This window comes from Oncorhynchus mykiss, chromosome 1 (assembly GCF_057628025.1).
Source record: "Oncorhynchus mykiss isolate SJ-2025 chromosome 1, ASM5762802v1, whole genome shotgun sequence".
Taxonomy (NCBI): domain Eukaryota; kingdom Metazoa; phylum Chordata; class Actinopteri; order Salmoniformes; family Salmonidae; genus Oncorhynchus; species Oncorhynchus mykiss.
Window position 1 is genome coordinate 90,025,725 of NC_143022.1, and position 24,212 is coordinate 90,049,936.

The 24,212-nt window shown below is 43.8% G+C and overlaps 1 protein-coding gene across 1 annotated transcript in view; it reads left to right on the forward strand.

Annotated features, from left to right (window-relative positions):
- Positions 1-24,212, forward strand: part of eys (EGF-like photoreceptor maintenance factor) — a 193,233-nt gene that overhangs the window by 8,099 nt on the left and 160,922 nt on the right. Inside the window, exon 2 of the mRNA XM_090181729.1 lies at positions 21,367-21,543. Within this exon, the coding sequence (XP_090037855.1) occupies positions 21,367-21,543 (177 nt within the window). The remainder of the gene's footprint in view (positions 1-21,366; positions 21,544-24,212) is intronic.

A 24,212-nucleotide genomic window follows, 5' to 3' on the forward strand; every position in this document is an offset into this window, starting at 1 on the left:
ACATGCTAGGGTACTGAGTATGGTTAGTACTATAGAAATGTAATTACTAGAACGGTACGCCACATTCAAGTCAACATGTGCACATGCTAGGGTACTGAGAAGGGTTAGTACTATAGAAATGTAATTACTAGAACGGTACGCCACATTCAAGTCAACATGTACACATGCTAGGGTATTGAGTATGGTTAGTACTATAGAAATATAATTACTAGAACAGTACGTCACATTCAAGTCAACATGTACACATGCTAAGGTATTGAGTAGGGTTAGTACTATAGAAATGTAATTACTAGAACGGTACGCCACATTCAAGTCAACATTTCTGTCACTTGTGGACCGGCAGCCGTATTGACTATACCCATGAGGGGGCTTATGGGTAATCCCAAGGTAATAGAGATACGCCGAGACTCCGATTTTTCACTTTCAAATGTCTTTCAAACAAAAACAAATGATTGCACTGTTAAACAAACCATACAACTCTATGCACAAGACCCACTTTTAACAATTTCCTCTGAAAATCTACTTGAAGAACAGTGCAGATGAAAAGTTTGGTAACAGAATGACGGTTTGTGTTGTTGGTGCCCTCATTCTATTACCAAACTTTGCATATCCGATTTGTTACCGTGGAATTACCCTTATCCATTCTAGTAATAATTATATTTCTATGGCTTCTGAGGCTCACAGCCTCACACACATGCTGGGGTTGACTGGGGCTCCCACTGACCCTGTGGTTAGTAGGTATTAAACACATGCTGGGGTTGACTGGGGCTCCCACTGACCCTGTGGTTAGTAGGTATTAAACACATGCTGGGGTTGACTGGGACTCCCACTGACCCTGTGGTTAGTAGGTATTAAACACATGCTGGGGTTGACTGGGGCTCCCACTGACCCTGTGGTTAGTAGGTATAAAACACATGCTGGGGTTGACTGGGGCTCCCACTGACCCTGTGGTTAGTAGGTATTAAACACATGCTGGGGTTGACTGGGGCTCCCACTGACCCTGTGGTTAGTAGGTATAAAACACATGCTGGGGTTGACTGGGGCTCCCACTGACCCTGTGGTTAGTAGGTATTAAACACATGCTGGGGTTGACTGGGGTTCCCACTGACCCTGTGGTTAGTAGGTATAAAACACATGCTGGGGTTGACTGGGGCTCCCACTGACCCTGTGGTTAGTAGGTATTAAACACATGCTGGGGTTGACTGGGGCTCCCACTGACCCTGTGGTTAGTAGGTATAAAACACATGCTGGGGTTGACTGGGGCTCCCACTGACCCTGTGGTTAGTAGGTATAAAACACATGCTGGGGTTGACTGGGGCTCCCACTGACCCTGTGGTTAGTAGGTATTAAACACATGCTGGGGTTGACTGGGGCTCCCACTGACCCTGTGGTTAGTAGGTATACAACACATGCTGGGGTTGACTGGGGCTCCCACTGACCCTGTGGTTAGTAGGTATTAAACACATGCTGGGGTTGACTGGGGCTCCCACTGACCCTGTGGTTAGTAGGTATTAAACACATGCTGGGGTTGACTGGGGCTCCCACTGACCCTGTGGTTAGTAGGTATTAAACACATGCTGGGGTTGACTGGGGCTCCCACTGACCCTGTGGTTAGTAGGTATTAAACACATGCTGGGGTTGACTGGGGCTCCCACTGACCCTGTGGTTAGTAGGTATAAAACACATGCTGGGGTTGACTGGGGCTCCCACTGACCCTGTGGTTAGTAGGTATAAAGCACATGCTGGGGTTGACTGGGGCTCCCACTGACCCTGTGGTTAGTAGGTATAAAACACATGCTGGGGTTGACTGGGGCTCCCACTGACCCTGTGGTTAGTAGGTTTAAAGCACATGCTGGGGTTGACTGGGGTTCCCACTGACCCTGTGGTTAGTAGGTATTAAACACATGCTGGGGTTGACTGGGGCTCCCACTGACCCTGTGGTTAGTAGGTATAAAACACATGCTGGGGTTGACTGGGGCTCCCACTGACCCTGTGGTTAGTAGGTATAAAGCACATGCTGGGGTTGACTGGGGCTCCCACTGACCCTGTGGTTAGTAGGTATAAAACACATGCTGGGGTTGACTGGGGTTCCCACTGACCCTGTGGTTAGTAGGTATAAAACACATGCTGGGGTTGACTGGGGCTCCCACTGACCCTGTGGTTAGTAGGTATAAAACACATGCTGGGGTTGACTGGGGCTCCCACTGACCCTGTGGTTAGTAGGTATTAAACACATGCTGGGGTTGACTGGGGCTCCCACTGACCCTGTGGTTAGTAGGTATAAAACACATGCTGGGGTTGACTGGGGCTCCCACTGACCCTGTGGTTAGTAGGTATAAAACACATGCTGGGGTTGACTGGGGCTCCCACTGACCCTGTGGTTAGTAGGTATAAAACACATGCTGGGGTTGACTGGGGCTCCCACTGTTCCTGTGGACTAAATACGGATCACAACTAAATACTGATCACAACTAAATACTGATCACGACTAAATACTGATCACAACTAAATACTGATCACAACTAAATACTGATCACAACTAAATACTGATCACGACTAAATACTGATCACGACTAAATACTGATCACGACTAAATACTGATCACGACTAAATACTGATCACGACTAAATACTGATCACAACTAAATACTGATCACGACTAAATACTGATCACAACTAAATACTGATCACGACTAAATACTGATCACGACTAAATACTGATCACGACTAAATACTGATTACGACTAAATACTGATCACAACTATATACTGATCACGACGAAATACTGATCACGACTAAATACTGATCACGACTAAATACTGATCACGACTAAATACTGATCACAACTAAATACTGATCACGACTAAATACGGATCTCGACTAAATACATTTTGAATCAGTTAAACATGTGCTACATTAGAGATACATAATTAAATATGTCTAATATAATGTTATAATCTGTATCATAAGATATTGTAAATGTAATAACGTGTTATACCTGTTGGCAAAGTGTTGCCACAATGTGTTGTTAGATGGCCAGGGATCACTTGAAAAAGGGATGTTAATCTCAATGTGTCTCTGTGTGTTAGATGGCCAGGGATCACTTGAAAAAGGGATGTTAATCTCAATGTGTCTCTGTGTGTTAGATGGCCAGGGATCACTTGAAAAAGGGATGTTCATCTCAATGTGTCTCTGTGTGTTAGATGGCCAGGGATCACTTGAAAAAGAGATGTTCATCTCAATGTGTCTCTGTGTGTTGTTAGATGGCCAGGGATCACTTGAAAAAGAGATGTTAATCTCAATGTGTCTCTGTGTGTTGTTAGATGGCCAGGGATCACTTGAAAAAGAGATGTTAATCTCAATGTGTCTCTGTGTGTTAGATGGCCAGGGATCACTTGAAAAAGAGATGTTAATCTCAATGTGTCTCTGTGTGTTGTTAGATGGCCAGGGATCACTTGAAAAAGAGATGTTAATCTCAATGTGTCTCTGTGTGTTAGATGGCCAGGGATCACTTGAAAAAGAGATGTTAATCTCAATGTGTCTCTGTGTGTTAGATGGCCAGGGATCACTTGAAAAAGAGATGTTCATCTCAATGTGTCTTTTCTGGTTAAATAAAGGACAAATAAAATATATGCTTTACTGCAAGACCGTTGTATCCAGATTAAGGGCTGTGATATTCCTGATGTTCATCCTGATGTTATCCTGTATTGTGCTAACAGCCTTTTCATTGTATTCCTATCTTCTACATCAGCTGGTTGAACACGTTGTCCTACTGGTGTCAATAAGTCAATGTTCAGCTGCTGAGCTAATTTGCTGAGTCATAAGTTAATGTACCTCTATCGATGCGAGATCAGACATTTTGGCGCATATGGCCTGTGTCTGAAATAGCACCCTATGCACTCTATACAGTGCACTACTTTTGACCAGGGCGCATAGGGCTCTGGTCAGAAATAGCGCACTATATAGGGAATAGGGTGCCATTTCAGACACAGTCATGCACTGAGTTGAATTCATTAATCATCCTAGATATTTTTCTCATTCCTTTGGTACCAAATAAAACTGAGTATCATTGCACTTTGAGCAAGAGTATTTGGAATTAATTATTGTTCTCTCAAGACCACACCAGTTTATCATTTTATGAATATAAATTATTCTAAATATCTAACCACATCTTTTCAAAAACAGAGATTTCATAATTTTTTTATTTTTGTTCCTATTTTTGTATTAAAATTGAAAACATGAATTTTATACATGAGTGAAGCCGAGTGAAGTTGTCATGTTCTTTTTGCAACTTTATAGAATGGATGTAAAAAAATTATTAATGGATGTTAGATGGTAATGGATGTTAGATGGTAATGGATGTTATATAGTAAAGGATGTTAGATGGTAATGGATGTTACATAGTAAAGGATGTTAGATGGTAAAGGATGTTAGATGGTAATGGATGTTAGATGGTAATGAATGTTAGATGGTAAAGGATGTTAGATGGTAATGGATGTTAGATGGTAATGAATGTTAGATGGTAAAGGATGTTAGATGGTAATGGATGTTAGATGGTAATGGATGTTATATAGTAAAGGATGTTAGATGGTAAAGGATGTTAGATGGTAAAGGATGTTAGATGGTAATGGATGTTAGATGGTAAGGGATGTTAGATGGTAAAGGATGTTAGATGGTAATGGATGTTAGATGGTAAGGGATGTTAGATGGTAAAGGATGTTAGATGGTAAAGGATGTTAGATGGTAATGGATGTTAGATGGTAATGGATGTTATATAGTAAAGGATGTTAGATGGTAATGGATGTTAGATGGTAAAGGATGTTAGATGTAATGTATGTTAGATGGTAATGGAATGGATGTTAGATGGTAAAGGAATGGATGTTAGATGGTAAAGGATGTTAGATGGTAATAGAATGGATGTTAGATGGTAATGGATGTTAGATGGTAAAGGAATGGATGTTAGATGGTAATGGATGTTAGATGGTAAAGGATGTTAGATGGTAAAGGATGTTAGATGGTAATGGAATGGATGTTAGATGGTAATGGATGTTAGATGGTAAAGGAATGGATGTTAGATGGTAAAGGATGTTAGATGGTAATGGATGTTAGATGGCAAAGGATGTTAGATGGTAATGGATGTTATATGGTAAAGGATGTTAGATGTAATGGATGTTAGATGGTAAAGGAATGGATGTTAGATGGTAATGGATGTTAGATGGTAATGGATGTTAGATGGTAATGGATGTTAGATGGTAAAGGCATGGATGTTAGATGGTAATGGATGTTATATGGTAAAGGCTGTTAGATGTAATGGATGTTAGATGGTAAAGGAATGGATGTTAGATGGTAATGGATGTTAGATGGTAATGGATGTTAGATGGTAAAGGATGTTATATAGTAAAGGATGTTATATAGTAAAGGATGTTAGATGGTAATGGATGTTAGATGGTAATGGATGTTAGATGGTAATGGATGTTAGATGGTAAATGATGTTATATAGTAAAGGATGTTATATAGTAAAGGATGTTAGATGGTAATGGATGTTAGATGGTAAAGGATGTTATATAGTAAAGGATGTTATATAGTAAAGGATGTTAGATGGTAATGGATGTTAGATGGTAATGGATGTTATATAGTAAAGGATGTTAGATGGTAAAGGATGTTAGATGGTAATGGATGTTAGATGGTAATGGATGTTAGATGGTAATGGATGTTAGATGGTAAAGGATGTTATATAGTAAAGGATGTTATATAGTAAAGGATGTTAGATGGTAATGGATGTTAGATGGTAAAGGATGTTATATAGTAAAGGATGTTATAAAGTAAAGGATGTTAGATGGTAATGGATGTTAGATGGTAATGGATGTTATATAGTAAAGGATGTTAGATGGTAATGGATGTTAGATGGTAATGGATGTTATATAGTAAAGGATGTTAGATGGTAAAGGATGTTAGATGGTAAAGGATGTTATATAGTAAAGGATGTTATAAAGTAAAGGATGTTAGATGGTAATGGATGTTAGATGGTAATGGATGTTATATAGTAAAGGATGTTAGATGGTAATGGATGTTAGATGGTAATGCATGTTATATAGTAAAGGATGTTAGATGGTAAAGGATGTTAGATGGTAATGGATGTTAGATGGTAATGGATGTTAGATGGTAAAGGATGTTATATAGTAAAGGATGTTATATAGTAAAGGATGTTAGATGGTAATGGATGTTAGATGGTAATGGATGTTAGATGGTAAAGGATGTTATATAGTAAAGGATGTTATATAGTAAAGGATGTTAGATGGTAAAGGATGTTATATAGTAAAGGATGTTAGATGGTAATGGATGTTAGATGGTAATGGATGTTATATAGTAGAGTAATGGATGTTAGATTAAAGGTATAAATAATAAAAAAGAGTGACAGAAAGGTCAGAATGTTCATTTTGCAGAGATCAATAACTGTCTTCAGGTGACAAACTGATTAGGTTTCTGTGTTATCAGGGAGACATATGAGGTGCAGGTTATCTGGGAGATTTGAGGTGCAGGTTATCTGCTAGAGTGCAGGGCCCATATTCATAAAGCATCTCTGAGTAGGAGTGCTGATCTAGGATCAGTTCTGCCTTTTAGATAATAATAAGTAAGATTACATGGACAGGGGGGACCTGATCCTAGATCAGCACTCCTTCTCTGAAACACTTTATGAATACGGGCGACAGTAATTGACTGGGTGACTTCTATCTCACACTCATCAGACTCACTCATAACACACACACACACACACACACACACACACACACACACACACACACACACACACACACACACACACACACACACACACACACACACACACAAGGTGACAGTAGTTATGTGGGATGTGGCTGTTCAAACCAGTCATATGAGTCAGTTGTAGGAGCAGACAGTCAGAACCGTGCACTAGGCCTATCTATCAGTATAGGCAGGTCAGCTACCAGACAGACAGTCAGAACCATGCACTAGGCCTATATATCAGTATAGGCAGGTCAGCTACCAGACAGACAGTCAGAACCATGCACTGGGCCTATCTATCAGTATAGGCAGGTCAGACACCAGACAGACAGTCAGAACTGTGCACTAGGCCTATCTATCAGTATAGGCAGGTCAGCCACCAGGCAGACAGTCAGAACCATGCACTAGGCCTATCTATCAGTATAGGCAGGTCAGACACCAGACAGACAGTCAGAACCATGCACTGGGCCTATCTATCAGTATAGGCAGGTCAGACACCAGACAGACAGTCAGAACCATGCACTAGGCCTATCTATCAGTATAGGCAGGTCAGACACCAGACAGACAGTCAGAACCATGCACTGGGCCTATCTATCAGTATAGGCAGGTCAGACACCAGACAGACAGTCAGAACTGTGCACTAGGCCTATCTATCAGTATAGGCAGGTCAGCCACCAGGCAAACAATCAGAACCGTGCACTAGGCCTATCTATCAGTATAGGTCATCCACCAGACATCCTATCTATCGGCAATCAAAAACGGTATCTCACAATGCAATTCTGTATCTTGAAATTTCTTGGCTTGCAATGTCTCGCGACTTCGGGTAAAGCAGGGCCTATCATCAATGAATAGGCTAGGACATTCTACAAGCAACCGACCGAAGACTGAACACACACTCGCTTCATTAGTGTAGACAGGGAGTAAAAGGCATAGTTAGAGGTTTTACTCTCGTCAAATGATGTCCAAAATCAGCCTTTAAGACCTAAGCTTGTCTGCCTTCCCACCTCTGGGACAACGACTCCCATTGTTAGGGCGAAGACCAGGGGTGTATAGTACTGAAGTAAAACTACTTGAAGGTACTATTTAAGTCGTTTTGGGGGGTATCTGTACTTTACTATTTCCATTTTTTTTACTTTTACTTCACTACATTCCTAAAGAAAATAATGTACTTTTTTACTCCATATATTTTCCATGTCACCCAAAAGTACTCGTTACATTTTTTATGCTTAGCAGGACATGTCAAATTCATGCACTTATCAAGAGAACAGCCGTGGTCATCCCTACTGCCTCTGATCTGGTGGACTCACTAAACACAAATGCTTTGTCTGTGAATGATGTCTGAGTGTTGGAGTGTGCCCCTGGCTATCCGTAAATACATTTAAAATAAAATGAAAATGGTGTCTGGTTTGCTTAATTGTTTGAAATGATTTATACTTTTACTTTTGATACTTAAATATATTTCAGCAATTACAAAGTATATTTAAAAAACTAATAGTTTTAGACTTTTACTCAAGTAGTATTTTACTGGGTGACTTTCACTTTTACTTTAGTCATGTTCTATTAAGATATCTTTACCTTTAAGCAAGTATGACAATTGGCTACTTTTTCCACCACTGGTGCATCTTTTCATTATATACAAATCTTTGTCGAAGAGCATGAGCAGGCTAGACAGCACGAGGAAGAGAGAAGAGGGGGCAGGCATGCCAGCACGAGGGAGAGAGAAGAGGTGCAGGCAGGCAGGCCAGCACGAGGGAGAGAGAAGAGGGGGCAGGCATGCCAGCACGAGGGAGAGAGAAGAGGTGCAGGCAGGCAGGCCAGCACGAGGGAGAGAGAAGAGGGGGCAGGCAGGCAGGCCAGCACGAGGGAGACAGAAGAGGTGCAGGCAGGCAGGCCAGCACGGGGGAGAGATAAGAGGGGGCAGGCAGGCAGGCAAGCACAAGGAAGAGAGAAGAGGGGGCAGGCAGGCAAGCACAAGGGAGAGAGAAGAGGGGGCAGGCAGGCCAGCACAAGGAAGAGAGAAGAGGGGGCAGGCAGGCAAGCACAAGGAAGAGAGAAGAGGTGCAGGCAGGCAGGCCAGCACGAGGGAGAGAGAAGAGGGGGCAGGCATGCCAGCACGAGGGAGAGAGAAGAGGTGCAGGCAGGCAGGCCAGCACGAGGGAGAGAGAAGAGGGGGCAGGCAGGCAGGCCAGCACGAGGGAGACAGAAGAGGTGCAGGCAGGCAGGCCAGCACGAGGGAGAGATAAGAGGGGGCAGGCAGGCAGGCAAGCACAAGGAAGAGATAAGAGGGGGCAGGCAGGCAAGCACAAGGGAGAGAGAAGAGGGGGCAGGCAGGCCAGCACAAGGAAGAGAGAAGAGGGGGCAGGCAGGCAAGCACAAGGAAGAGAGAAGAGGTGCAGGCAGGCAGGCCAGCACGAGGGAGAGAGAAGAGGGGGCAGGCAGGCAGGCCAGCACGAGGGAGACAGAAGAGGTGCAGGCAGGCAGGCCAGCACAAGGGAGAGAGAAGAGGGGCAGGCAGGCAGGCCAGCACAGGGAGAGAGAAGAGGTGCAGGCAGGCAAGCACAAGGAAGAGAGAAGAGGGGGCAGGCAGGCAAGCACAAGGGAGAGAGAAGAGGGGGCAGGCAGGCCAGCACAAGGAAGAGAGAAGAGGGGGCAGGCAGGCAAGCACAAGGAAGAGAGAAGAGGGGGCAGGCAGGCAGGCCAGCACAAGGGAGAGAGAAGACGGGGCAGGCAGGCAGGCCAGCACAAGGAAGAGAGAAGAGGGGGCAGGCAGGCAGGCCAGCACAAGGGAGAGAGAAGAGGGGGCAGGCAGGCCAGCACAAGGAAGAGAGAAGACGGGGCAGGCAAGCAAGCCAGCACAAGGAAGAGAGAAGAGGGGGCAGGCATGCCAGCACAAGGAAGAGTGAAGAGGGGGCAGGCAGGCAGGCCAGCACAAGGGAGAGAGAAGACGGGGCAGGCAGGCAGGCCAGCACAAGGAAGAGAGAAGAGGGGGCAGGCAGGCAGGCCGGCACAAGGGAGAGAGAAGAGGGGGCAGGCAGGCCAGCAAGAGGGAGAGAGAAGAGGGGGCAGGCAGGCAGGCCAGCACAAGGGAGAGAGAAGAGGTGCAGGCGGGCAGGCCAGCACAAGGGAGAGAGAAGAGGTGCAGGCAGGCAAGCACAAGGAAGAGAGAAGAGGGGGCAGGCAGGCAAGCACAAGGGAGAGAGAAGAGGGGGCAGGCAGGCCAGCACAAGGAAGAGAGAAGAGGGGGCAGGCAGGCAAGCACAAGGAAGAGAGAAGAGGGGGCAGGCAGGCAGGCCAGCACAAGGGAGAGAGAAGACGGGGCAGGCAGGCAGGCCAGCACAAGGAAGAGAGAAGAGGGGGCAGGCAGGCAGGCCAGCACAAGGGAGAGAGAAGAGTGGGCAGGCAGGCCAGCACAAGGAAGAGAGAAGACGGGGCAGGCAAGCAAGCCAGCACAAGGAAGAGAGAAGAGGGGGCAGGCATGCCAGCACAAGGAAGAGTGAAGAGGGGGCAGGCAGGCAGGCCAGCACAAGGGAGAGAGAAGACGGGGCAGGCAGGCAGGCCAGCACAAGGAAGAGAGAAGAGGGGGCAGGCAGGCAGGCCGGCACAAGGGAGAGAGAAGAGGGGGCAGGCAGGCCAGCAAGAGGGAGAGAGAAGAGGGGGCAGGCAGGCAGGCCAGCACAAGGGAGAGAGAAGAGGTGCAGGCGGGCAGGCCAGCACAAGGGAGAGAGAAGAGGTGCAGGCAGGCAGGCCAGCACAAGGGAGAGAGAAGAGGGGGCAGGCAGGCCAGCAAGAGGGAGAGAGAAGAGGTGCAGGCAGGCCAGCTCAAGGGAGAGAGAAGAGGTGCAGGCAGGCCAGCTCAAGGGAGAGAGAAGAGGGGGCAGGCAGGCAGGCCAGAACAAGGGAGAGAGAAGAGGGGGCAGGCAGGCCAGCGAGAGGGAGAGAGAAGAGGGGGCAGGCAGGCCAGCGAGAGGGAGAGAGAAGAGGGGGCAGGCAGGCCAGCGAGAGGGACGCAATTTCTTTTCTTGCATGCCTCGCAAGTTCCCCAAAGTAGCCTAAAGTCGGGTGTACACTATGAGATGTTGAGATCAGAGACAAAATCCCCAAGTCATTGGCTACTCACCGACGTTTAATGTCAACTGATCTGTGTGCTACCTATCCCGTCCTTAAGCAGGCCCAGACGGCCCAATATTTTCAAACAATTATGATTTCATCAGCACAAAATCTGCAATGATCTTGTAGTGTGAGATGTGCAACTACAAGATTTCAGAACGGTGATCAGCAATAGCCAATGAGATCTCGAGTAGTATCGATGACTACTACTAGGATGCTTTTGTACTTGCCAAAGTGTTAAATTGTTACAGCTCTGACAAGCTCTTTACACACAATGTTATTCAACTCAAAATGTATTGGCTAGATACTTCAAGCAAGAATGAATGTCGGACTGAAAACATTTTTGAGGCTGGTTTGAGCCACAGCTTGTCGTAGCTACGTTAAATCTAATCGCATCATCACATCATTGTTTTAGTGAGACAGCGTGGTATGGAGAATCCTCAAGACCAAGTGAAGAATCTTGTCTGTGCCACATTGTTTCTTCTGCGCACCACGACGTTGGCAAGACAACAAACTCCTGGAAAGACGGTCATTTAATGTGAGAGGCTTAGCAGTTTTACTATTTTATAAGTCTTGTGGTGACCGCCCGGGCCTTTATAGCCTACCATCTAGTTAGCAACTTTGATGGGGGTAGGGGCCACAAACAATCTGCTCGCGAGGCTGCATACCCAAATCCACACCCCCCCCCATCAAAATGTTTTGCTGTTTTACAGGGTGTAGAGAAATGTTTGCAGTTTTTAATATGACATCTGAGTGAGACTAACAAACAAAATCAATAGGGGACCCCCGGCCCGTAATTCATGATACCATGATAACAACAAGTTTAGATAGCTGGCCGCTAACTTAGCAATCTAAAGAATGTTATCTGAACCTGGGCTAATTGACTGACTATTAGTGACTGAGCCGAGGGCTTTCAAAAGGGGGGGCTTCCCGCGGGCCACCAGTTGCCATCCCTGAGTTAGGCTATAACAAGGAAAATAATATGTTTTATGATAACTGCACTGTGATTAAAATTTTGTGGGGGGAAAAACAATGTTTCTCATTTAGGGATTTTTCTTAACATTAAGGATCCCAACTTTGTTTAAATGTTTTAGTCAGAATTTAGATGTGGCAGTTTAAACAGTGGCACTACTGGATACAGTCATTTCAGTTCACTGTTGTCACTGTGTTAGATAACTGCCTAGCAACATGTTCCTTTTACACTTCCTTCATTTCACTTTAATTTAAACTGATCTCTAAAAATATAGCTTATAGTGGTGCTAAACTTTACATCCTCTCAGCGCAAAATACTGGGATAAACAGCAAGGGAATAGCCTACATTGCATAAGACTGGTGGGGAATCATTAAGTGATGTGATGACACTGTGACCTTTTCTCCAAACCAGCCAGGAATGAACTATTCATGCAGTGGATAAGCCTTCTACGTTGACACCTGAAATCACATTGAATGTGTCGCTAAACACTGTTCAAAGTAGTGACACAACCTGTAGTCCCTCTCTGTCTCAACTAAAAACCCTGTACTAGGTCTGTTTGTGTACCCTTCCACCCTCTTTTGACACCTTCGCTGTGCGTTCTCAGATGTTGTTAGTCTCTCTATCTGCCTCAGCAAAGCAACAGAGTCTCCTATATTATCTCCAGGGCTGCAATGGGCTAGCTCATTTATAGCCTACATTACAGCCCCATCTGTCCCATGGGAAAGAAATACCAAATTATCACCCAGAACCTTTAAGGAATTTCTTTGAGTGTTTAATGTTAGTATGCAGCCTGACCAGGTGAATCCAGGTGAACGCTATGAGCGGGAAGCACTGGAGTCAACATGGACCAGCATCCCTGTGGAAAGATTTTGACACCTTGCAGTCCATACCCCAATGAATTAAGGCTGTTCTGAAACAATTTGTAATGAAAGAATAATAATCAACTAAACAACTATGAGATCCATTCACTTGTTCTCCTGGAGTTTGTTTTCCCAGACGTCCATTAATGACGCTCTATAGCCTATACCGTGGTTCATCACACTCGTAACGCCGCCCTCCCCTAAACACCAGCGCCCCATTCCCTATATAGTGCACTACTTTTGACCAGAGCCTATGGGCTATCCCATAGGGCTTCAGTCCAAAGTAGTGCACTATGTAGGTAATGGGTTGCCATTTGGGACGCATCCCAGCGCTGGCATGCTGCACAATTTTATGCTGAGTTAAACAGATTGGTATAGAGTTGAAAGGCATCCCAGTCCCAGCGTATTAACCACGGTGCAATCTCATGTGACGCACTGAGCACTCTGCTAGTGATGGGTTTCGCTAGTCAGTCCCCCTTCGTCCCTCATACACTCGCGCTCACACATGTACACACACACGCACACACGCACACACACACACACACACACACACACACACACACACACACACACACACACACACACACACACACACACACACACACACACACACACACACACACAGACACTGTTTGACACACTCACACTCACACACACTGACAGCCTGAAGTTTGAAGTAGATTATTGTACAACAGTAGTATGTCTGTACCACAGCAACTTATTGTACCACAGTAATATGCCTGTACCACAGCAACTTAGTATATTATTGTACCACAGTAATATGCCTGTACCACAGCAACTTAGTATATTATTGTACCACAGTAATATGTCTGTACCACAGCAACTTATTGTACCACAGTAATATGCCTGTACCACAGCAACTTAGTATATTATTGTACCACAGTAATATGTCTGTACCACAGCAACTTATTGTACCACAGTAATATGCCTGTACCACAGCAACTTAGTATATTATTGTACCACAGTCATATGTCTGTACCACAGCAACTTAGTATATTATTGTACCACAGTAATATGTCTGTACCACAGCAACTTTACGGGGTGACAACAACACTGCTGCATCCTCTCACATATTAGATTAAGTCACAGACACCTGTCCCCCCAGCCCACTGTCCCCTGTCTGCCTGCCTAACCCCCTGCTTGTCTGTCCGCTGTCTGCCTGCCTAACCCCTGCCTGTCTGCCCCGTCTCCCCCAGCCCACTGTCCCGTCTCTGCCTGCCTAACCCCTGCCTGTCTGCCCCGTCTCCCCCCAGCCCACTGTCCCGTCTCTGCCTGCCTAACCCCTGCCTGTCTGCCCCGTCTCCCCCCAGCCCACTGTCCCGTCTCTGCCTGCCTAACCCCTGCCTGTCTGCCCCGTCTCCCCCCAGCCCACTGTCCCCTGTCTGCCTGCCTAACCCCCTGCTTATCTGTCCGCTGTCTGCCTGCCTAACCCCTGCCTGTCTGCCCCGTCTCCCCCCAGCCCACTGTCCCGTCTGCCTGCCTAACACCCTGCTTGTCTGTCCACTGTCTGCCTGCCTAACCCCTGCTTGTCTGCCCCGTCTCCCCCCAGCCCACTGTCCCCTGTCTGCCTGTCTGCCCCGTATCCCTCCAGCCCACTGTCCCCTGTCTGCCCCGTCTCCCCCCAGCCCACTGTCCCCTGTCTGACTGCCTGCCCCCTACCTGTCTGCCTGCCCACCTGCCTGTCACATGATTGATAACTTGACCAGTCAACTCTCTCTCTCTCTCTGCTCCCTGCTAGTTATAATGACATACTGTACAGTATCATCTAATGACTTGTTTATTATGTTCATGTGTAGGCTAACAACTACAGTAATAATACTTTCCATTTACAAGCCTTGTTGGGGCACACTGGCATACCATTTACATAGCATGACCAATACATCGCTTCACTAGTTATTAAGCAAGTATGGACATTGGAACCTGGCCTATCATATGCTTCATCCTGGTGACTAGGCCAGACCCTTCTTTCTCAAGCAGCCTGGTCACACAGGTACTATTCAGTCAGAGCCAGGTCAGCTGTGTGTGCAAACCATTAATCTCTGATAAATGATCTTTATCAGGCAAGACACAGTGGGTCGTAGACCCTGACAAAAGAGTCTGTCAGGTCTGTAAGCCTTAAATTGAAAGCTAAGTGATCGCCAAAATGAGTAGCAGAGTAAAATGAGGATGGGGGCTAGAAAAGAAGTCATGAGCAGCGAAGCAGCTAATTATTCACACTAGTTTCTGGATCCATCATGACCCTCAACACGCCTCATTTCCCCAAGTCCTATCTCTTCATAGGTTTGTTTTGCATTTGGAGGATATTGGCCCATTGTTGAAATTAACAAAAAGGGCTTGATTACTACTAACAAACTCAGATTGTCCCTAATATTGTCCCTAATCCCACCGCTTTAAAAACAAACGCAAACAAGCAAAGGTGCATTTCTGGATAGTATGGGGATGTTATGGCAATGTTATGGGGATGTTATGGCAATGTTATAGGAACATTATGTTGATGGTATGGTTACATTATTACAAAATAAATGCTTAATAATGGGGAATGGTGGGGTATGGGACTGAACAGTCCAAGTCATTAGCATTGACAGGAAGACTGAACAGTCCAAATCATTAGCATTGACAGGAAGACTGAACAGTCCAAATCATTAGCATTGACAGGAATACAGCCCCCTCCATCCCTGTTAGTCATCCCCCTCTACTCTGCCCCCCCTCAATCCTGCCCCTGTTAAAGTCATCACCCTCTCATCCAGCCCCCTCCATCCAGACCCTGTTAAAGTCATCACCCTCTCGTCCAGACCCCTCCATCCAGACCCTGTTAAAGTCATCACCCTCTGTCATCCTCTGGGGAGATAACACAGCGGCCAGGCAGACCTGACTGGGCCCTTCTGCCTGCTCATAGCCTAACTGTCAGGGTGGGAAGAGGGGACAGGGAGAGGGAAGGATAGCTTTTTCTGAACATTTTATCTTTATTTCTTTTAGCCAGTAGTATTTCCAATTGCTTAGATTATAGATTATTGCAGTTATATTTTTGTGGTGATGGAAAAAAGTCAGAGGAATGTGTTCATAATAAAAAAACAGAAGTATGTTCACTGTAATATACTAGGAGTATGTTCACTGTAATATACTAGGAGTATGTTCACTGTAATATACTAGGAGTATGTTCACTGTAATATACTAGGAGTATGTTCACTGTACTATACTAGGAGTATGTTCACTGTACTATACTAGGAGTATGTTCACTGTACTATACTAGGAGTATGTTCACTGTAATATACTAGGAGTATGTTCACTGTACTATACTAGGAGTATGTTCACTGTAATATACTAGGAGCATGTTCACTGTACTATACTAGGAGTATGTTCACTGTAATATACTAGGAGTATGTTCACTGTAATATACTAGGAGTATGTTCACTGTACTATACTAGGAGTATGTTCACTGTAATATACTGGGAGTATGTTCACTGTACTATACTAGGAGTGTGTTCACTGTAATATACTAGGAGTATGTTCACTGTACTATACTAGGAGTATGTTCACTGTAATATACTAGGAGTATGTTCACTGTACTATACTAGGAGTATGTTCACTGTACTATACTAGGAGTATGTTCACTGTACTATACTAGGAGTATGTTCACTGTACTATACTAGGAGTGTGTTCACTGTAATATACTAGGAGTATGTTCACTGTACTATACTAGGAGTATGTTCACTGTAATATACTAGGAGTATGTTCACTGTACTATACTAGGAGTGTGTTCACTGTAATATACTAGGAGTATGTTCACTGTACTATACTAGGAGTGTGTTCACTGTAATATACTAGGAGTATGTTCACTGTACTATACTAGGAGTATGTTCACTGTAATATACTAGGAGTATGTTCACTGTACTATACTAGGAGTGTGTTCACTGTAATATACTAGGAGTATGTTCACTGTACTATACTAGGAGTATGTTCACTGTACTATACTAGGAGTATGTTCACTGTACTATACTAGGAGTATGTTCACTGTAATATACTAGGAGTATGTTCACTGTAATATACTAGGAGTATGTTCACTGTACTATACTAGGAGTATGTTCACTGTACTATACTAGGAGTATGTTCACTGTAATATACTAGGAGTATGTTCACTGTACTATACTAGGAGTATGTTCACTGTACTATACTAGGAGTATGTTCACTGTACTATACTAGGAGTATGTTCACTGTAATATACTAGGAGTATGTTCACTGTACTATACTAGGAGTATGTTCACTGTAATATACTAGGAGTATGTTCACTGTACTATACTAGGAGTATGTTCACTGTACTATACTAGGAGTATGTTCACTGTAATATACTAGGAGTATGTTCACTGTACTATACTAGGAGTATGTTCACTGTACTATACTAGGAGTATGTTCACTGTACTATACTAGGAGTATGTTCACTGTAATATACTAGGAGTATGTTCACTGTACTATACTAGGAGTATGTTCACTGTACTATACTAGGAGTGTGTTCACTGTAATATACTAGGAGTATGTTCACTGTACTATACTAGGAGTATGTTCACTGTACTATACTAGGAGTATGTTCACTGTAATATACTAGGAGTATGTTCACTGTACTATACTAGGAGTATGTTCACTGTACTATACTAGGAGTATGTTCACTGTACTATACTAGGAGTGTGTTCACTGTAATATACTAGGAGTATGTTCACTGTACTATACTAGGAGTATGTTCACTGTACTATACTAGGAGTATGTTCACTGTAATATACTAGGAGTATGTTCACTGTACTATACTAGGAGTATGTTCACTGTACTATACTAGGAGTATGTTCACTGTACTATACTAGGAGTATGTTCACTGTAATATACTAGGAGTATTTCCAAACTGCTTTATTATACTTGTATGATTGATAACTTTCCATGTTATCTGATGAGCTGATTAAATGAGCTGAAGAAAAGCTTAATGGTCAGAGAAATAGAGTGCTAACCAGATGGTAATTGTCCTCGTCTCGTCTCTGGACTCATCACTCACTATGAACTAAATACAACATGCTCTTATTAGAATATGGCAAAATAGTGTCATTTAACCAATGTAGTTGGGAGAAGCTATACGGACGCTCCTGGTGCTCACAACTATGAGGTATGTTGCTAAACTGAGAGCCACAAATTTAAGCTAAGCTAGCTAGTTGTCTCCCAGTGTAGTTAGTTATACAGTATGTTACCTGATCTGACATATTCGTTATGTCACACAGCATGTTTAGGGTAAGAGACAGAAATGTCATAAAACTAGGTTGTAAATATGTGTGAATGAAAACAGTTAAAGCTATAGATACAATGGTCTTCTGAGCTCAGCTTGATGATAGTGTTATCTAATGGGTGAGTGGCATGTCTAGATTAGAGTCTTTATTATCCTACAAATCTAGAGTAGAGTGGAATTTTCATTATCCCTCATATCTAGAGTAGAGTCTTTATTATCCCTCATATCTAGAGTAGTCTTTATTATCCCACATATCTAGAGTAGAGTTGTATTTTTTTATCCCACATATCTAGAGTAGTCTTTATTATCCCACATATCTAGAGTAGAGTCTTTATTATCCCACATATCTAGAGTAGAGTAGAGTCTTTATTATCCCACATATCTAGAGTAGAGTAGAGTCTTTATTATCCCACATATCTATAGTAGAGTAGAGTCTTTATTATCCCACATATCTATAGTAGAGTAGAGTCTTTATTATCCCACATATCTATAGTAGAGTAGAGTCTTTATTATCCCACATATCTAGAGTAGAGTAGAGTCTTTATTATCCCACATATCTAGAGTAGAGTAGTCTTTATTATCCCACATACCTAGAGTAGAGTAGAGTCTTTATTATCCCACATATCTATAGTAGAGTAGAGTCTTTATTATACCACATATCTAGAGTAGAGTCTTTATTATCCCACATATCTAGAGTAGAGTCTTTATTATCCCACATATCTAGAGTAGAATAGAGTCTTTATTATCCCACATATCTAGAGTAGAGTCTTTATTATCCCACATATCTAGAGTAGAGTAGAGTCTTTATTATCCCACATATCTAGAGTAGAGTAGAGTCTTTATTATCCCACATATCTAGAGTAGAGTAGAGTCTTTATTATCCCACATATCTAGAGTAGAGTCTTTATTATCCCACATATCTAGAGTAGAGTCTTTATTATCCCACATATCTAGAGTAGAGTCTTTATTATCCCACATATCTAGAGTAGAGTACAGGCTTTATTATCCCACATATCTAGAGTAGAGTACAGGCTTTATTATCCCACAAGGGCAATTCATTTAGCAGCATATAGTAAAAAACGATGGACACATGACAGTAAATACACACAACAGAATGTTTTAATATAGAATATTGACCTATTAGTTTTAGTCCTGCTGTCACGCCCTGGCCATAGATTCTCTATTGTCTATTTTGGTTAGGCCAGGGTGTGAATAGGGTGGGCATTCTAGTTTCTTTATTTCTATGTTGGTGTGGTTCCCAATCAGAGGCAGCTGTCTATCGTTGTCTCTGATTCGGGATCATATATAAGTTGTTATTTTTCGTTTGGGTTTTGTGGGTAGTTGTTTTCTGTTTATTGTCTGCACCTGACAGGACTGTTTCGGTTTTCACTCTTTGTTATTTTGTTCGAGTGTTTTGAGTATTACATTTATAATGAACACTTACCACGCTCAGTTTTGGTCCACTCCTTCATACGATTATCGTTACAGAACTACCCACCTAAAAAGGACCAAGCAGCATGTTCAAGAGGAGCAGGGATCCTGGGCCCGGGAGAAAAGAGAGTGGAGGACATCCTGGACCTGGGAGGAGGTAATGGCAGGGGACAAGACCCTGCCATGGAAACAGGCGGAGGCAGTGAAAGAGGATTTTTTTTGGGGGGGGGGGGGGGGGGGGGGGGGGGTACATGAGGAGAGTGGCAGAGTCAGGGTTCAGACCTGAGCCAACTCGTTGTGCTTACCGTGGGGAGTGTCTCCAGTGCGCATTCATAGCCTGGTTCCCTGCATTGGCCGGGCTAGAATGGGCATCCAGCCAAGACGGATGGTACACCTCCTTGGAGCAGGATATCCTGCGCCAGCTCTGCGCACTGTGTCTCCGGTGCGTCTGCACAGCCCAGTGCGTCCTGTGCCAGCGCCCTGCATTTGCAGGGAGAAAATAAACATCCAGCCAGGACGGGTTGTGCCAGCTCTACGCTCCAGACCTCTAGTGCGCCTCCACAGTCCAGTACGTCCTGTGCCTCATCCCCACACTCGCCCTGAGGTGCGTGTCTTCAGCCCGGTGCTACCTGTACCGGTCCCACGCATCAGGCCTCCAGTGCGCCTCCACAGTCCTGTGCCTCCTCCCCGCACTCGCCCTGTGGTGCGTGTCTTCAGCCCGGTGCTACCTGTACCGGTCCCGCGCATCAGGCCTCCAGTGCGCCTCCACAGGCCAGAGCTTCCGGCGACAATTCCCAGTCCAGAGCTTCCGGCGACGTTTCACAGTCCGGAACCTCCAACGATGGGCCACTGACCGGAACCTCCAACGACGGTCAACAGTCCGGAACCTCCAGCGATGGGCCACTGACCGGAACCTCCAACGATGGGCCACTGTCCGGAACCTCCAACGACGGGCCACTGTCCGGAACCTCCAACGACGGGCCACTGTCCGGAACCTCCAACGACGGGCCACTGTCCGGAACCTCCAATGACGGGCCACTGTCCGGTACCTCCAACGACGGGCCACTGTCCGGAACCTCCAACGACGGGCCACTGTCCGGAACCTCCAATGACGGGCCACTGTACGGAACCTCCAACGACGGGCCACTGTCCGGAACCTCCAACGACGGGCCACTGTCCGGAACCTCCAACGACGGGCCACTGTCCGGAACCTCCAACGACGGGCCACTGTCCGGAACCTCCAACGACGGGCCACTGTACGGAACCTCCAACGACGGGCCACTGTCCGGAACCTCCAATGACGGGCCACTGACCGGAACCTCCAACGACGGTCAACAGTCCGGAGCCTGTTTCTGTTTATTGTTACCTGACAGGACTATTTCGTTTTTCCCTCTTTGTTATTTTGTTTGAGTGTTTTGAGTATTAAATGTATCATGAGCACTTTTGGTCCACTCCTTCATACGACGATCGTTACACCTGCTGTATGTGATGTCATGGGGATGTTTAATATAGAATATTGACCTATTAGTTTTAGTCCTGCTGTATGTGATGTCATGGGGATGTTTAATATAGAATATTGACCTGTTAGTTTTAGTCCTGCTGTATGTGATGTCACGGGGATGTTTAATATAGAATATTGACCTATTAGTTTTAGTCCTGCTGTGTGTGATGTCATGGGGATGTTTAATTTAGAATATTGACCTGTTAGTTTTAGTCCTGCTGTATGTGATGTCACGGGGATGTTTAATATAGAATATTGACCTGTTAGTTTTAGTCCTGCTGTGTGTGATGTCATGGGGATGTTTAATTTAGAATATTGACCTATTAGTTTTAGTCCTGCTGTATGTGATGTCATGGGGATGTTTAATATTGACCTGTTAGTTTTAGTCCTGCTGTATGTGATGTCACGGGGATGTTTAAGAATCATTTTATAATGAATGTTTTTCTTTTCAGATACCACAATATTCATTCCCTCGTTCAACGGCACATCGTACTTGGAGCTGCCTCCCCTTGGCTCTCTGCTGCAGTCTCCTGGTGCCAGCGCAGATCCCTCTCACCCTGCCAAAGACACCACTGTTACCCTGTATCTGACTGTCAAAACCAGAGCTACACAGGGCACCATCCTCTACAGTAAGTACAAGCATGGCATTCCACTTTTGTTTCCTTTGTTTAATCAGGAGATTACGTCCTTTTACAAAGGAGAACTGAGAACAACATGATATGAGCAAATCCCAGAAACACAATGCACCAATGCAGTACAATAGTGACAAGAGCTTCGGATCGATGTTTTCTGGAGCTACTAGAGGAGATGATTTCTGGAGCTACTAGAGGAGATGTTTTCTGGAGCTACTAGAGGAGATGTTTTCTGGAGCTACTAGAGGAGATGTTTTCTGGAGCTACTAGAGGAGATGTTTTCTGGAGGCACTAGAGGAGATGTTTTCTGGAGCTACTAGAGGAGATGTTTTCTGGAGCTACTAGAGGAGATTAAGGTGCAATAAAGTAGGAAGGTGATGAAGCCTTTAGTCTCTCAGTGTATATGATTTTGAATGGTTCATTTGTCTTATCGTTTTCTCTAAATGAAGCTGCAAATCTGTTATGAACATTCATAATGTTAAATAAGCTATGTTCATGAGTTCCATTATCAGATAACATTGTTGTGAGAATACGGTTAAACTATATTAATTATTAAACAATGAGGCAATGAGAAGAATTAGAATGACACAAGGAATATAAATAAAAGATGAATCGTTTGCAGCAAAGTACTGGAGGAAAGACCAGAATGATCCTTCTTGGTAGCACTTTACTTGACACCCAGCATCATAACATGTTATGACACGGTCCTAACCATGTCATAATATGTCATAACAGCTGACATAACCTGTCATAATATGGTCATAACACTGTCATGACCCATATACTTACATCTGTTGTGACATATTGCGTTATTTTATGGCTGGTTAATGACACCTATATAAGAGTGTCAAAACCCACACGTATTTTTCCCTGCCAAGAAGTTCTCTTTCGTTCGAAAGTTTCTTAAGTCCTTTGTTGATGCTGTAAATAATTTTTTACAGACATTTTTTTTCCAACATATTTTAAATAACATGAAGAAAATACACTTTGACACTGTCAAGAAGCATTATGACCATCATAATCATATAATCCAGATAGGCCTGTCACATACATGCCCTTATGTCAGTCATCAGTCTAAAAGAGGGTGGCTTGTCCTGCTCCTGAAATGTGCTCCTGCATTCATCCCAGTCACCAGAAACAGAGAACTGGGGTAGGTGCATGGCCGACATCAATCTGTACGTAATTACAGTACAATTGAAATGTAATATGGGCAATTAAATATATAATATAAACATCCTGTAGGCTATGGTGTAATGGAATGTTTTTCTTTGTGGGTTTTAACACTCTTATGTAGGTGTCATAACCAGCCATACAATAACTCAATACATGTCATAACAGATCTAAAAATATGTGTCATGACAGCGTTACTACCAGTTATGTCAGCTGTTATGACATGTTATGTCAGCTGTTATGACATGTTATGTCAGCTGTTATGACATGTTATGTCAGCTGTTATGACATGTTATGTCAGCTGTTATAACATGTTATGTCAGCTGTTATGACATGTTATGTCAGCTGTTATGACATGTTATGTCAGCTGTTATGACAAGTTATGATGCTGGCTGTCAAGTAAAGTCTTAGCTCTTTCTAAGTATCAAACTAAGGTCATTCTGTTTACAGTAAACAGTTAACACCCATTATTACTCTGAGATGTAGCTTTCAATGTATTTATTTTTCTGGAAAACACTTTGTTTGGAATGAACATCCTATATTTAATCAGGTCAAATGAAGCGTTACCAATTCATCAAAGCAAAAATGTGTTTAAACGTGATTGTTGTATGTGGACAAAGTATTTTTAGGTGGACCGTAGATGCAGCATAGTGGGTTTGATTCCCGTGACCACCCCTTTGTAGAATGTATTCATGCACGATGCACTATATACCATGTTCACAAAAATGTATTCATGCACGATGCACTATGTTCACAAAGATGTATTCATGCACGATGCACTATATACCATGTTCACAAAAATGTATTCATGCACGATGCACTATGTTCACAAAGATGTATTCATGCACGATGCACTATATACCATGTTCACAAAAATGTATTCATGCACGATGCACTATATACCATGTTCACAAAGATGTATTCATGCACAATGCACTATATACCATGTTCACAAAGATTTATTCATGCACGATGCACTATATACCATGTTCACAAAGATGTATTCATGCACGATGCACTATATACCATGTTCACAAAGATGTATTCATGCACGATGCACTATATACCATGTTCACAAAAATGTATTCATGCACGATGCACTATATACCATGTTCACAAAAATGTATTCATGCACGATGCACTATATACCATGTTCACAAAGATGTATTCATGCACGATGCACTATATACCATGTTCACAAAGATGTATTCATGCACGATGCACTATATACCATGTTCACAAAGATGTATTCATGCACGATGCACTATATACCATGTTCACAAAGATGTATTCATGCACGATGCACTATATACCATGTTCACAAAGATGTATTCATGCACGATGCACTATATACCATGTTCACAAAGATGTATGCACTCACTTTACTGTGAGTCGCTATGGAAACTTCAGAAGACAAGGAGAAGCTGCCGACTCCAAGAGCTCTGACGCAATCATGTATTATTCACCAACGTTTCAACAGCAAGCTGTCTTCAGGA